The sequence below is a fragment of the Xiphophorus couchianus genome, chromosome 7 (assembly GCF_001444195.1).
Source record: "Xiphophorus couchianus chromosome 7, X_couchianus-1.0, whole genome shotgun sequence".
NCBI classification, from domain to species: Eukaryota; Metazoa; Chordata; class Actinopteri; order Cyprinodontiformes; family Poeciliidae; genus Xiphophorus; species Xiphophorus couchianus.
The window spans coordinates 19134769-19149876 of record NC_040234.1 but is presented as its reverse complement, the minus strand read 5'-3'; the positions used below and the strand labels follow the sequence as shown (position 1 = coordinate 19149876).

The window sequence follows — 15108 nt, the reverse complement described above, 5'->3', positions numbered from 1 at the left end:
AATAACACAACACCTAGTTTTCTCCTATGACATTTCATGTTGAAGCATACAAAATGAAAGTGAGACACAGCTCCTCTTTGCAGTTTGATTATTCACAAATTAGCAAATCATTTTTGGTTTTCATTAGCACAACTGTCTCATTGTCCAAAAAAGCATTGTTTTTTCACTTTAGATTATTCTATTTGATTATTTCTTCTTTATTGTATTTTTTTAAAGGTAAAACATTTGTCACTGAAACTGGACTTAGTTTTTATTAAATGCATAACAAGTATAATAAAATAGTGTATGTTTTTGCAGAACACTTTTGCCATACTGCAATCACCTCTTCATCCCCCGTGATCTACGTTCAACTTGCAGAAACCATCTGGAAGAACTGGCCAAGCTAGGTATGTTATGTTGACTTTGACTTTTATAAACAAATGTTATGTTGACTGGGTGATTCCACATAAAAGATATTTGTTTTCCTTTTTTTAAAGTAATTTTGCTATATGTTTTTGTTATTTATCTGTTTTCCAGGGATATTCCAAGTCATCAACACTAATAAAAAACACATAGAGCAATATACAAGAAAATTTCTACCACAGGACTGGAAGCAGATGGAGAAAAGGCTTGTTACTTGGAACACCAACAGAAGTGACCATCCACCATTAGATTGGCTTTGGGAATTCTGGAGGTTTCTGAACTCTCATTTCAGTAAGTTAAGTTGCTTCATGGAAATACCTCTGATACCTGTCAGTTCCCTCTCTGACAGTCAGCCTGTATTACTGGCAAAGCTACAACAGAGGACAACCCTCATTTTTCAGAACCGAGGACAGAAATGTTTGCCTGACCAAATAGCTCAGCTGGTGACCAAAACTGGCGGTACAGTGGTGAGAGGAAATGAGTGGCTTAAACATGAAGACCTTGAAACTTATGTCCCTAACCCATCTCCAAGGAACATCATGAAGGTGTTGATGAATTTAGACTCTGGGAAAGTCATCAAAATTGTGAAGTCTGAGTCTCAAAAGACAAGAGAAAATCTGAAAGACTATTTGTCCCATCTAAATGCTGTCTCGGGTCAAGAGAAAGATTTCCTCATGAAGCTTCCTCTGTTTCAAACTATGAATGGAACGTTGGTCACAGCTCAATCAAAGCAGGCTTTGGTTCTAACATCTGGTCTGGTTATACCCTCAGAGTTGCCTGTGCCTGATTCAATTATTCAGTGTGCTACTGAGGCTGATCACAGACTTTTAAAGCTGCTGAAAGTGAATCGCTTGAGCCCAGATGCAGTAGGCATTATCCTGATTGACAGCATTAAGAACGGTACCTGCAGTAGTCAAGGAGCTAAGAGCATAATGACTTGGATTTTGCAGCATGGTGACATTCTTTTCTCTCAAAACCAGTACCTAAAATACAAGTGTCAGGAACTGAGATTCATTGAAGTAAAGAGAGAGCTGAAACAGGCTGCAGACTTTCTTAATCCAACAGTTAAAGCCTTTAAGATGATCTTTGAGTCAGACAGCTTCCCTCCACCAGTATACACAGAAACACAGCAGATGCTGAAAAGCCTGATAGATATTGGATTGATAAACAAAGAGGCAGATTTGACACCAGAGCATGTGCTCTATGCCACCACACTGGTCGAAAACCTCAAAGTGAACTCTGAAAGTGAGGCTTTGAAAAGAGCACAGGTCCTCTTGGAAATGCTGGATGGCTATGATCTACTGTCAAAGTTTTCTGATCAGCAACTTCATCGTCTTAAGATGATAAAATGGATACCATGTGATCAGCCTGGAACTGAAAGACGAAATAGATTTGATAAACCTACAAAGAGCTGTTTCTGCAGCTCAGAGGAAATAAGACACACAATGTATGAGGACATTGTTGGAGAGGTGATGCCTCTGATGGGGAAGCTCAGTGATAGAGTTAACACCAAGCTCGGCCTCAAACGGCTGCCTCCACCTGAGACAGTGATTGAGAATTTGTCAATGCTGAAATCAACTGTACAAGACATGGATGATCCTGACACCAATGTGGATTTCAAGAGAAAACTTCATAGCATTTACGGGCACATGCAGCAAAACATCTCTGAATTTGCAGAGTTGATGCACAAGGAGCCAGACTGGCTGTGGGCCAATGACCAGTTTGTTTCTCCTTGTGATTTGGTTCTTAACTACCCTCAGGATCTGGATCTGAGCTCTTATATTGGGAAGGTACCAAATGAATTTTTGCCATTCAGGAAGCTGCTTCAGAGATGTGGTCTGAGAACGGCACTTTCGAATGAAGAAATTGTTGATATTCTTTATTCTATCCAGCAAAAAATTGAAGCAAGACAACAGCCTTTTGCAACTTCAGGCGAAGTAAATGTTTCCATTGAGATTCTCAGCTGGTTGTGGAAAACAAAGCAAAGAGTTAATGGTGACATCCCAGTGCCAGTTGTTACAGAAGATGAACAGTTTACCCTGAAACCACAATCAGAGGCACTCCTCTGTGATGTAAACAAAAGTAAATTGAAAGAACTTCAGATCAGTGAGGAGAAAATGTATCTGCTACATGAAGAAATACCAAGAGCAACAGCTGAATGGTTGAAAATAAGGTTTCTAAGTAACTACATCCTTGCTCCAGAGTTAGTAGGCATTGAACAGTGTGGCCAATCTGAACCGATAACTATGAGGATAAAAAACATTCTTAAAGAGTATGATGAAGATAGTGACATCTTCAAAGAACTCATTCAGAATGCAGAGGATGCTGGAGCTGATGCCTGTAAATTCTTGTTAGATTTCAGAGAACACAAAGATCCTCCTGAAAGTCTTATTGATCCTGACATGGCCCTATGTCAGGGACCATGTCTTTGGGCCTTTAACAATGAGCAGTTCACAAGTGATGATTGGAAGAACATAGTCAGAGTTGGCTCAGCCTCAAAGGAAAACAAAGTGGAAAAGATTGGAAAGTTTGGACTTGGATTCAATACCGTTTATCATGTGACAGATGTTCCCTCTATCCTGAGTGGTAACAAACTTCTCATACTTGACCCAAATGTAACTCATTTAGGAAAGCACATCCAGCAGAAGGCAAATCCTGGAATCAAACTAGATCTCTCTCAACAGAGACTTTTCCATTGCTTTCCTGGTCTATTTGGACCATATGAAGGTATTTTTGACTGTAACTTCACCCAAAAATGTCCCCCAAAACCTTTTGATGGCACGCTAATCAAACTACCTTTCCGAAGTGAGGAAGAAGCTCAGAGATCAGAAATAAGCAAAAAGGTATACCATGAACAGGATATCTTTGTTCTACAGCAGAACTTCATGAAGAACTCACAAGCTCATCTGCTTTTTCTCAAGAACATCAACATGTTGTCTCTAAAAAGTATCTCAAGCAATGTATCAACACCACTGAGGGATGAAGAAATACCAACCCTTCTGGACATAGTTAAAACTGTTGATAATACAATGAAGATTTCAAATGAGACCTTCATCAAGAAGCAGCAACAAGCACAGAAATCATTGATGAAACATGATATTAAATGCACAAAAGTCATTGATAGCTCCACAGTCCAAATTGTCCAGATAACTAGCCAGCAATTTGGTGAAACTGAAGTACAGTCTTGGCTCATTTACAACTGCTTTGGCATTGGTCAGTCTCTGAAAATGGTTCTTCAAGAGAACAAAACAGAAAAGGAGAAGGCTGTATTCTCCTTGCCCATTGGAGGGGTTGCTGTGCCTTTGCAACAAGATACAGAAACAGGAAAATTATCTCCTCTACAAACAGATTTCACTGGACAGGCATTTTGCTTCCTTCCTCTTCCCATTCAGACAGGTCTTCCTGTACATATAAATAGTACATTTGCTGTAATGAGCAACAGAAAAGGTCTTTGGGAAAGTGGAGTGAAACACAAGTGGAACATGGCTCTTCAAGAGGATCCTGTGGTGACGGCATATATTACTTCACTTTCTGCACTGAAGAAAATGTCTGAAAACAAACAAATTGAGGCTTACTGTTATTACAGATTTTGGCCTGAGAGAGAGAAAGTGAGTGATACTTTTAAGCCTTTGGTGGATGCATTTTACTCTAAACTCATGCAGTTCTCCAGTGGCCTAGAGCTCTTTTCTGACGGAGAACACTGGTGCTCAATGAACAATGCAATCTTTCTACATGAATGCATTGAAGAAAATTCAGAAATCAGCAAACTTGCTGCTCAGGTGTGCAAGAATACATGAAAGCACCAAACTTTGTTGTTCCTATCCCACTGTGGTTAAGAAAGAGCTTCAAACAAGCTGGGCAAGAAAAGGTTTGACAAGACAAGACATGGACATGGGAGAAGTTTTACCAAGAGATGGTGTTCAAAAACCTTGCTACCATGGACCCTAAGACCAGAGATACACTTGTGATGCATGCTGTGGACCTCAACATAAAAGAAATTGACGATCTGCTGACATTTTATCCCTGCATTCCTACATCAGACGGAGAACTCCAATATATCAAGAAACTTGTCAATCCCTCTGGAAGAGTGGCCTGTCTTTTTGAGCCAGATGAAGGACGCTTGCTGGGTGGAACCAAACAAGACTTCGGTTCACCCAGAAGGATTCAACGGTTGCTGGAACTTGGAATGGCCAGTGATCACCTTTCACTAGAGGACATCACACACAAAGCATGCACAATGACTGAAACCTGGAGAGTTGACAAAAAGAAAGCATATAAAAATGTAAAATGCCTTCTTGAACTTATGAAAAACCACCTGAATGACAAAGATTCTCCCCACTGGAAAACCTTGAGAATGACTCCATTTCTCCCAGCATTTTCCCCTGGTGACATAAAGATGAATGAAAACACAATGCTCCAACAACCCACAGCAATTTTCAGTGACAGATTCCATCCACTTGTTAATATGATTCATCATGTGCTGGATCATATTGGACTGAAAATACACAACACTGACCCTGTCTTGGACCTTTTAGAAGTTCAGAACAGTCCAGAGCCAGAGACTGTGCTTCAGCAGCTGCAAGAAGCCAGTAAGCATTCACAGTCTTTGGACACATCTGTGCTTCACAAAGTAGCATATGAGTGCTATAAGTTTCTAGATCAGTGGATCAGTGGTTGTGAGAATGGCACTTTCATTTCACAGCAGGCCAATTCATTCCCCTTCATCCTCATTGGCAGAACATTTGTTAATGTCAACTGTGTTGCAGAAAATGAACAGTTTGAAGCCAAACCTTATCTCCACGTACTTCCACATGCCTTCACTAGTTTCAGGAATCTTTGGGAGACGGTTGGCGTTGGAAAAATGTTTACCACCACTCAGTTTTTCTCTGTGCTTCAAGAACTTCACTCCCAACATAAAAACAAAGTACTCCCAGAAAGGGATTTATCTATTTGCCTTACAATTTTAATGAAAGGGATATTTGAGACAAAAGAAAAACTAACTAAAGAGTGTTTGATACCAAATGAGCATGGAGTTTTGCAGCCCGCCAAAGAGCTGTTTTACAATGACAGTCCATGGATGCCAGTTGCTTCAGGTATCACATTGTGTCATCAAAATATCCCTCGTCCTATGGCTATCCACTTTGGAATCCAAACAACCAGGCATCACACTCTGAAAGACTGCACAGTTGACAACTTTTCCCCTTTTTCTTTCCATTTTGAACAGCAGGAACAACTAACTGTTCGAATTCAAAACATAATTGCAGCATATCCGTCGAAGAAAGACATTCTTAAAGAACTGATCCAAAATGCTGATGATGCTGAGGCAACAGAAATTCATTTCATATGGGACAAACGTCAACATGGCAAAGAAAAAACATTTGGGAAAAGCTGGAACAGTTTGCAGGGTCCAGCTCTCTGTGTTTTCAACAACAAAGTGTTTTCTGATGATGACTTGAAAGGCATTCAGCAGCTGGGAGAAGGAGGAAAACAAAACTTACAAGGAAAGACTGGGAAATATGGACTTGGTTTCAACTCTGTTTACCACCTGACTGACTGTCCCTCCATCCTAACTGGAGATGAATTACTTTGCATTTCTGATCCCAATCAGAAATACATTGAAAGTCATTCAGGCAAGCCTCCTCTAGGTATTGGATACAATCTAGTTAGCGGTTTCAAAAAGATGTACACTGATGTCTATGAATCTTTTCTTCCTGAGAAATTCCCTCTTAAAGAAGGCACCATGTTCAGATTACCTCTGAGGACAAACATGGCAGCAAAAAGTTCAAATATATGTCAGCAGGATGTCACTGAGGATTGTATGAGGGAACTGTTCTCTGTCCTGTCTGAAGATCCAGAAGGATTAATTCTATTCCTGAAAAACATCTGCAAGATTGAAGTTCATGAACTTGATACCACTTCCAAGAAGCTTAAAACCACCCTAACTATTGAAAGAACTCTGCAACAAGAAAGCAGAGTAAAAAAGGAAACATTTGCAAAGCAATTACAGAATGCACAGCAGTCTAAGAATCCAATAACCCCCTGCAAGACCTTCTATGAAATGACAGTTTCCACCTCAGATAAAAGACAAAGTGAATGGATTATTGCTGAACAGTTTGGATCATTCAAAAACAGTAATGAACTAAAAGCAGCTAAGAAACTTCCCCAGGGGGCGATTGCTGCACATGTAAAGAAAAATTCTCCCCACTCTGTCCTAACCACTAACAATGATTTCCAAGGTGCTGCCTTCTGCTCACTCCCATTGCCTGGAAAAACTGGACTGCCAGTACATGTGAATGGAAACATTGAGGTAGATGCAAATAGGAAAAATCTTTGGAAAGTAGATGGCCAAAGTGTGAAGTCAAATTGGAATGAGAGTTTGAAACAACTAATAATCGCTCCACTTTATGCAGATCTCTTGCGTTACATTAGAGATAAAATTAATGTCAAGAAAGGCTTCTTTCAAAGTCTTGGACACCATTTCAGTGATTCATACTTGCGCTTTTGGCCAACCAAGACAATAAATGTTGATCCAGAGTGGCATGAAATGATACAACATGTGTACAGATCCATTAAAGAAAACGAACTTGATGTAATTCCAGTTCTGAAAACCTCAACATGCAAAACTGCAAGACAGGAATTGATAGAGTACTCTCTTGATTGGTGTAACCTCACAAAAACAGATGTCCAAGCACCTTACCTAACAGACTCAACAAATGAAAAGATCAGTCTGGTTTTGGAAGCTCTTGGAATGAAACTTGTTCCTGCTTTCACAAAGATGTGCTGCATTTGGGAAAGCATACAGTCAGCTGGGATTGAAGTGAAAGAAGTCAGTCCTGCTACTGTGCGTATGTTTTTGCAAGCAAAGGCCATCAATGATCCAACACAAACAGATGTGGATTTACCCTTGCCTGTAACTGCTACTCTCATCCAAAACAAAAAACAATGCTCAGAGCTCCTAGAGTTTTGTTTGAACGATTCCCAATTAAAGGAAAATGCAAAGAATGATTCCACATTACTTGATGGCCTTCCACTTCTTCTTACAAAAGACAAGCTTTTACGAAAGTTTAACTCTAAATTTCCAAAGCTGATTTCAAGATATGACAGGCTTTTCTTTGGCTATGAAGACAAATTTGCAGATCATGCAATAAATGGAAAACACAATCTTCTGGAAACTTTAAACCTTGTCAAGAAATTGACACTTTCAAATGCAGCAGAATTCTTGAAACCAATAATTCAAAGTCTTCTTCAGGGTTGTGAGGTCAATCCAGACAGTGGTCTTTATGTCCCAAATGAAAATATGCTGAAGTGGCTGGAACCACTTTGGTTTTTCATAACAAGTGAAATTACACCAGAGACATCCAGAGTTGATAAAGAAAGTTTGACAGTAAAGGACGTGAAAGAACTCTTAAGTGACTGCTGCATCCTACCAGTTGTACATCCAAGAGGAAACAACAAACACCTCCTGCAGGCAATGAAAAACATGTCAAGTGTAATCCCACATGTCTCAGAAAACAACATATCACCAGTCCTCTGCAAACTTGGTTTTCTAAAACTTGACTATGTCTTCTTTTCAAAGGTACGTGAACAGTTTAACCAAATACGCGATGAACTCTTGGATGTGAATAATAAAATATCAGTTCTGGACCAAGCCTGCAAAATCAACCATTCAGAGTTCAGGTTCTTGTCAAGTGAGGAGATGAAAATGTTTCAGAACTTTTTACAGTCAGAAGTATCTATGTCTAAAGAATACAAGACAAAGCTTAAATCTTTACCAATTTTTGAAACAACACTTGGTGAACGAGTAAGGATTGATGGACCCCAAGAGGTATTTATCCTCAACAGCAGACATTCAGAGACATTTCCACATTTGTTCACTCTGTGCAACAGCAAAAGCACTTTCCTAAAATACAACCCAGAAAACTTTGGTCTGTCAGAAATGCTGGAGATCAAAATCCTGAGTGATCTAGACTATTTTATGAAGTTCATTCTACCATTTGTACAAACACTCACAGAGAAAGATACTCTTGATTGCTTAAAGCTGATATTATTAATGAGGTCTGAGTTTGACCTTTCTAAGAACAAGGACATCATCTTCTCACTGAAGTCTGTAAAGCTCATTCGAAGCTCTCAAGGTCGACTTGAGACTGCCTCGTACTACTATGACGACAGTGTGGAACTTTACAAGACAATGGTTTCCCAACAGAAATTTGTTCCACAGACATTTTGGACAGACTTGAGTGAGGGAAAAGATTATCAAAGATTACAAGCAAGAGACCTGATCAGGGAACTTGGAATGAAATATGAGGTGACCAATGATGAAATAATCAGTTTTGCACACCAACTGGAATCAGAAGCAAAAGAAAATAGAAACCTCAAAATGCTGAAACAGAAGTCAGAACTGCTTTTCAAAAAAGCCTTGAATAAAGTGGCCACTGACAAAAATGAAAGGTTGCTGAGAGACATTGCTGATATCAAGTTTATCTTTCCAGTTAAGATTCATGAAGATCTCTGCAATTATTATCAACCATCTGCTTCAGAGAATACCACCGTTCAAATCAGAGGATCTTTGATTGAAACAGATCCTAAGCATCAGGATTTGATTTGGTCCTCAATGCCAATTATACATTTGCCATTTCACGTCTCACGGAGTCTCTCACAAATGATAAAAAATGTTGGAGCTCACAAACAGCCACCTTCAGAAAATGTGACCAGAAACATGAAAAACATTTGTCAGTCTCCATGTAAAACTGATCAGGTCATCAAAACCCGTGCAGATGTGTTTCGGCATGCTTATGCCTACCTGCAAGCCAATGGCTTTGATGGACAGTCATTGTATGATCAGCCTGTTGTTTTGGTTGAAAAAGACAATGAACTTTTTAAAGCTGATGGTGTGTGCCTTTCACTTTCTCATGACCTTGAGTTCAGACCATACTTGTACCCAATTTCTTCACAAGATGCCTTGTATGCAGAGTTCTTTAAGAAAGTTGGTGTGAAGGAGGAAGCCACTGCAGTGCACTACTGTAATGTCCTAACAGCTGTTTATGCTGATTCCTGGGATAAAAAGCATCTGAATGGTAACCAGATGATTACTGTAAAACGAGCAGTTTACCATTTATTTCTCTTAATCAAAACTCAAAGAGAACAGACCCTCAATGGTGATGATCATACTTTGTATCTTCCTGCAGTTGATGGAAAGTTGCATACATCAAGTTCACTCTTCTACAATGATACAGTGTTTGAGATCCAAAGGTTGAAGGAAGGACTGGAGGATAAGTTTCTGTTGCTTGAGAAACTCAGTGAATGTCATCTGGGCAGTGACATCTTTGAACAGCATCGACTGGTGAAAATGTTACCTCAGAAACTGCAGCCGAAAATGTTGTCTCAAATCACTGAAGAGAAAGTTGTGGAATCAGACATGCAACCTTGTGAGCTTGGGAATGCTTGTGAGTTCAGTGGATGGTTTGATAAACATCTCTCCTCAGAAGGATTCAAAGATGGACTCATTTGTCTCCTCAGAGAACAGACTGAGGGTAAAATAACACAAGAAAATGCGACAGACATGTGTGAGAAAACATTTGGCAGCATTCAAATTGTCTGCTACAAGTCCCTCAAAACGATGCTTTGGCTGGATGAACAACCACTACACAAAACTGCCAGAGATACTGATGTATTTGTCAGACAAGAGCAACAAGGTCTAACCTTGTTCTTGAAACACAATGATGACATGGCTCCTAAAGTAATAAACAAAGTTAACATGATTTTGACAAAGGGGATTAATGCTCTTTTAGGCCACCGAATTGCATTAGCTCACCTCCCAGTGCTCGGACAACTTCTCATGTGTGACAGTCTGCAAGATGTGAAACAAACTCTGGCTGATAATGACATCCGTGATAGTGTAAATATTGAAACAAAAACTCTCAGTCCTCCAGATCCTGGGACAAATATCCCAGACGAATGGCATGATTCATTAGACATGAGCTTTCTGAACAACTTTGAAGAAGGGGAATATGTTGGCTACAGCACAAACAGCATGTACATTTATGCAGTTATTGTCAAAGAACTTCCAGGTTGCTCTGGAAGATGTTCCTGGAGATACAAAATAGACATTGGAGAGGATGAACCAGTAGAAGTCAGTCATCTTGACCTGTACCAATTTAAACGAGACAAAAAGATTAAAACAGATGGGATCAACTGCACTTCGTCTCTGGAGCTGGTTGTGAAGAATGTGTCACGTTCATGCCAACCCCCACAAAGTTCTTTACCAACCTCTCTTGATGAAGCTAAAAGAGAAATAGACAAATGTTTGGCTGAGATTTGGAATCTTCCTGAAGAGGAGAGAAGGAAAGCTATCAAGAGACTTTACCTTAGATGGCATCCTGATAAAAATCCTGACTGCCAGGACCTCGCCACAGAGGCTTGTAAATATTTGCAGAATCGAATTAATGAGCTCAGCAATCTGTCAAATTCAGGAAGATCTTCTAATTTCAGAGACTTCTACCAGCAGTGGAACCAAGAAGCCAGGCATCACAGAAGTGGCCGAGAAAGATTCTTTAGATCTACTGGCTCTCAATTTTATAACTTTTGGACCCGTTACACAAATGTTCCAAGACCAAATAAAGAGGAGGCCAAACGCTGGTGTAAACAGGCTCGATGTGATCTTGACGCAGCTCATAAAGACACAAGTGGAGGCAGCACAGAGTGGTGTCTATTCAAAGTCCATCAGGCAGTGGAAAAGGCTCTCATTGCAGCAGGATACAAGCATGATGGTGAACACACCACCAGCAGCTCAATTTCAACCACAGCAGCAAAAGTTTCCTGCTACCACCCTCAACTGAGAGACCTTCCTCAGATAGTAGCCGATCTGAAGTCACTGGGAGTGGACGCCAAAAAAACTCAATACCCCAACTGTCATCCATTTCCCCACATTCCTAATGAGAAGTTCAGGTCTGAAAATGGAATATTAGCAGTGAACAAGGCATCTGAGCTACTCAGCAAAGTAGAAGTGTATGTAAATTAGATTGTGCTGTTAGATTGATAACATTTTCTTTTCTGTGTTAGTTTTTTTTAAAAGTGATTTCTACTAATATTTCATTCCTTCTATTTTGGTAAACCCTTTATTGGTGTTGTAATATTGAAACATAAAGAAACAAAAAATAATTGTACAAAATAGACTACTTTTAAAGAGTCTTGTGCATTTTATTTCATGACAGAAAACTTAAAAACTTTGGATTATTTTATAAAATAGTAATATCAAACCATTTTTTTTCCAAGTACTGAATATGTGCATTCAAAGCAATTACTGTAGAAAATGTAGTTTTATGTAATTCTAGCAACATTGTAATGCTAATGTAAAGATTGACACACAACTTTAATAATCTTTAGAAATACTGCCTCGGAATCATTTGTAGTTTATATCATTAAAAGAACTGAACAGTGTGTTGTCTACACTCTAATGCAGTGCACTGTATTTTTTGTTTGCTTCTTGGCAGATACTATGTTGGTTCATTATTATTTAGTTAATGCATTTTTTCATCTATATTTTATATTTGTTTCATTTTACGACATGCTTGCAGTACATTCCCAATAGGTGATTATGTTTGAAAAATGACCAAGAATACTGCTGTTTACTGTATTATTTTTTATTTAGGTCTTTTCACTTTAATGTTAAAATAACTGGCATTATATCATGTTTTATTTAGCTTACACAAAATGTTCCTCTTTCTAGTTTATGATAACCATAACTATTGTAACAGGAATATATGTTCCTTATAAGTGTATTTTAGTTACAGTTAACTTAGCTGTAATAAAAACTTTGTTGCTAAATAAATATTGTCACTTGTACTCATGAATCATGTCCGCTTGTGTTTAATCTTTAATCCATGTTTAATTTAATTCAAATTCAAAAATACTTTTTTGATGCCAAAGGGAAATTAAATGTTGTAACTCATATTAATTCAAATATCAGCATAAGCAAATCTTATTGGTCCTAGCCAAGAAGCAGACAAATAATGTTCAGGAGGCAGAAACAACAGACATTTTCAGGTAAAAGTACTTTTTGTTTTATTTTTATTATCAAATCATGTTATGAAAATAATGACAACTGACCATCATCTTAGACAATTTTATCTTCCTGTACATTACCATAAAACTTTGCTCTGACTTATGCAACATCCCTGCAGTTTCAGAGTACAACTGCCTTCTCTTTGTGCTGGAGTTTTGATCATCTCATCTTGGAAGTATCCATCCCCACCGAAGAAATCTTTACAAGGCATCCCACATGAGAAACTGATTTTGTACACGAGTGAGAAATTCACAGATATACCAGAATTAGTCTTTATTTGGAGTTTCCTGTTGCTGCCTCATCAAAAATAATTTACACAAAATCTGTACATACTTACAAGCCTGGAGTTTGTCACTGAAGAAATTTTAAAATTCAAAGGAGCAACAAACAGGGTGATATGAGGATATTAGACAGTGAATTTATATTGTGCATTTGCAGCTCAAACTGTCATTTAACCTCATGGCACAGGAAAATTAGGGTAAGACAACACCTATTCCTACCAGAAATCATGTTATTCTTCTATAAAACCCACTTTCAATCATAGAAATGTTTAAGCATGTTTGTGGTGGCTGATGTTTGTATCAAGTATACCTATATTAATCTAGAACCTAAAAAAAATAAAACCTAGCTTCAATCTGCATATTCACACTCCATCACACTGCTGACAAACTAAGCTGGAATATAAGCAGGCATCTTAAAAACACTTAAGGCTTCATTTGTGTCCTTTAGCTCACAGCCAACAGAAATCCACAATCATAATCCTGTTCCTGTCCATCTTTAGATTTAAACTAATTAGCACTTTGGGAACGAAATCATTCACTGGGAGTGGACGCCAATCATCTTTCACATCACATGTATCACATGTTAAAACTAAGCAGTTACTATGTTACATGTCAAGATGTAGAAAACTATGAGATGGAATCAACAAATGCACTCAACATTATCTCAAGGCTGGTGACACAAAAAAGCGTTATTACCCGATGTGAGTTGCTCTGCGATGTGAGCCAAACATTATTCTCTTATGACCTCTGATATCAACACTGATTTTTGTATTCCACTGTTTTTCTGAGGGATAATTGTCTGAAAATCCCAGCAGATCAGCAGGTATTGAGGTACTAAGCACTGAATTTACAAGAGAATTTCTAATCACAAAACCACTTGCAATCTTGCAGCAAGTCATGGAGAAAATATTAAGGAAAGATCAGACCTGCATAGTAGGCTGCCTTGCACACCAGGTTCACTTCCATTGATTAATATTTTCAAGTCAGATACCTTAAGTCCAAGTGAAGATAAAGGTTATTGATAAGAAAGTCCATCAATGACCTGATGAAATCCCAGGAAGTCTCAACTCTTGCAAATTCACACAAATTCAAGTCACAATTGCAGAGGTGTGACAACCTCTGTCTGTCACACCTCTAACATCACAAAGCTACTTTTAAAATAAATGTGTAGGATATCTTCTTATTAAAACAAAATATGTTTGCTAGTGGTTTATTTTTAGTGCAGTTTCTAATGAGTTATGCTGCTATAACCATCAGATAATACGAGGCAGTGCAGTAGCCTCATCATATTTATTTAATAATTAATTATGATAATTTGTGATTTTAGCAATTAGCCAATGTGTGTTTAGTGTACCATAATGTAATGAAAGCTGTATATTCGGACTATGTTTTCAACTTCTATGCATGCCATAGAGAAGTGTGTGAAACTTCATGGACACATCACATTCTGTTTGACTCACATCGTGTAATAACAGTAAGCCAAAATAACAACATTAACCCATCCTACCAAGCCATGTGCTCCTTCATCAACGCATATTCATGATGTGGACATAAATTAAGAGAACAGCTGTAATGCTAGGATGTATTTTTTATGAAAAGTGTCGGACGTGAACATGTAGTTTTAATGTTGTTTGGTGTACTGGAATAAGCACACGCTGAACATTCATCCATCTGAGCATAACAAAATAAATTACATCTACGCTGTAGTGTCGTATAATAAGCCTCCTGCTGTGCTGCCCCAGGGATTGACGAGTCCAGAGTTATGATATACATCCAAAACTCAGCAGTAAAATAAAAATGCCCTTTAAAATATTATTTGCTGATGCACAAAATCCACATGGGAAACAGACGTGAGGTTTGTGTCAGTCTCATACCTGCTGGAATTCTTAATTTTTTTTTTTTTTCCTAAGTCTTGTATCCATGTTTTGGTCTCATGCCTTGTTTTGAAGAGTAAGAGTCTGTCACTCAATGCCTTGGTCACACAAGGCATTCCTATTCTGCTGTCTCCAGGAGTGGGGCAAAAAAACCCAAAAAACAGGAGGGGGTAACCCTCTTAGATGGGCCCCTCACATGTTGTACGCCACATAAATAGGATCCAGCTGGTCGGCCAGGAAACCGTCTCTGAGATGCATCCGCTGCTTCTCCCCTCTGGAGTTGATGGGGATTACACCGGGGTCAACAACAACCACTACTCCCACGATGAGGTAGTGCTCCTCCAGGACAACGTTTGTCACCAAGGCCACCAGGTCCAGGGCCTCCTGCTCGGATCCCTCCAGCTCCACCACTACCACCAGGAGGTTGGTCCATGTGAACACCGCACTAAAGGGAGGCGGAAGGAGAAGAAAACAATGCACTCAATTTTAA

General features: G+C 38.8%; 2 protein-coding genes across 10 annotated transcripts in view; one reads left to right on the top strand and one right to left on the bottom strand.

The window, feature by feature from the left end:
• The first annotated feature begins 4212 nt into the window (after positions 1–4212).
• On the top strand, positions 4213–14769 carry sacs2 (sacsin molecular chaperone 2). The gene has a single exon (XM_028023167.1). The coding sequence runs from the start codon at positions 4316–4318 to the stop codon at positions 11417–11419; it is 7104 nt and encodes a 2367-aa protein (XP_027878968.1). The 5' UTR covers positions 4213–4315; the 3' UTR covers positions 11420–14769.
• The window catches only part of dip2a (disco-interacting protein 2 homolog A), a 92124-nt gene continuing 89467 nt past the window's right edge, over positions 12452–15108 (bottom strand). For all 9 annotated transcript variants that reach the window (XM_028023168.1, XM_028023172.1, XM_028023169.1 and 6 more), the window contains one exon: positions 12452–15063. In XM_028023168.1, the coding sequence (XP_027878969.1) occupies positions 14811–15063 (253 nt within the window). In that variant the 3' untranslated portion in view covers positions 12452–14810. The remainder of the gene's footprint in view (positions 15064–15108) is intronic.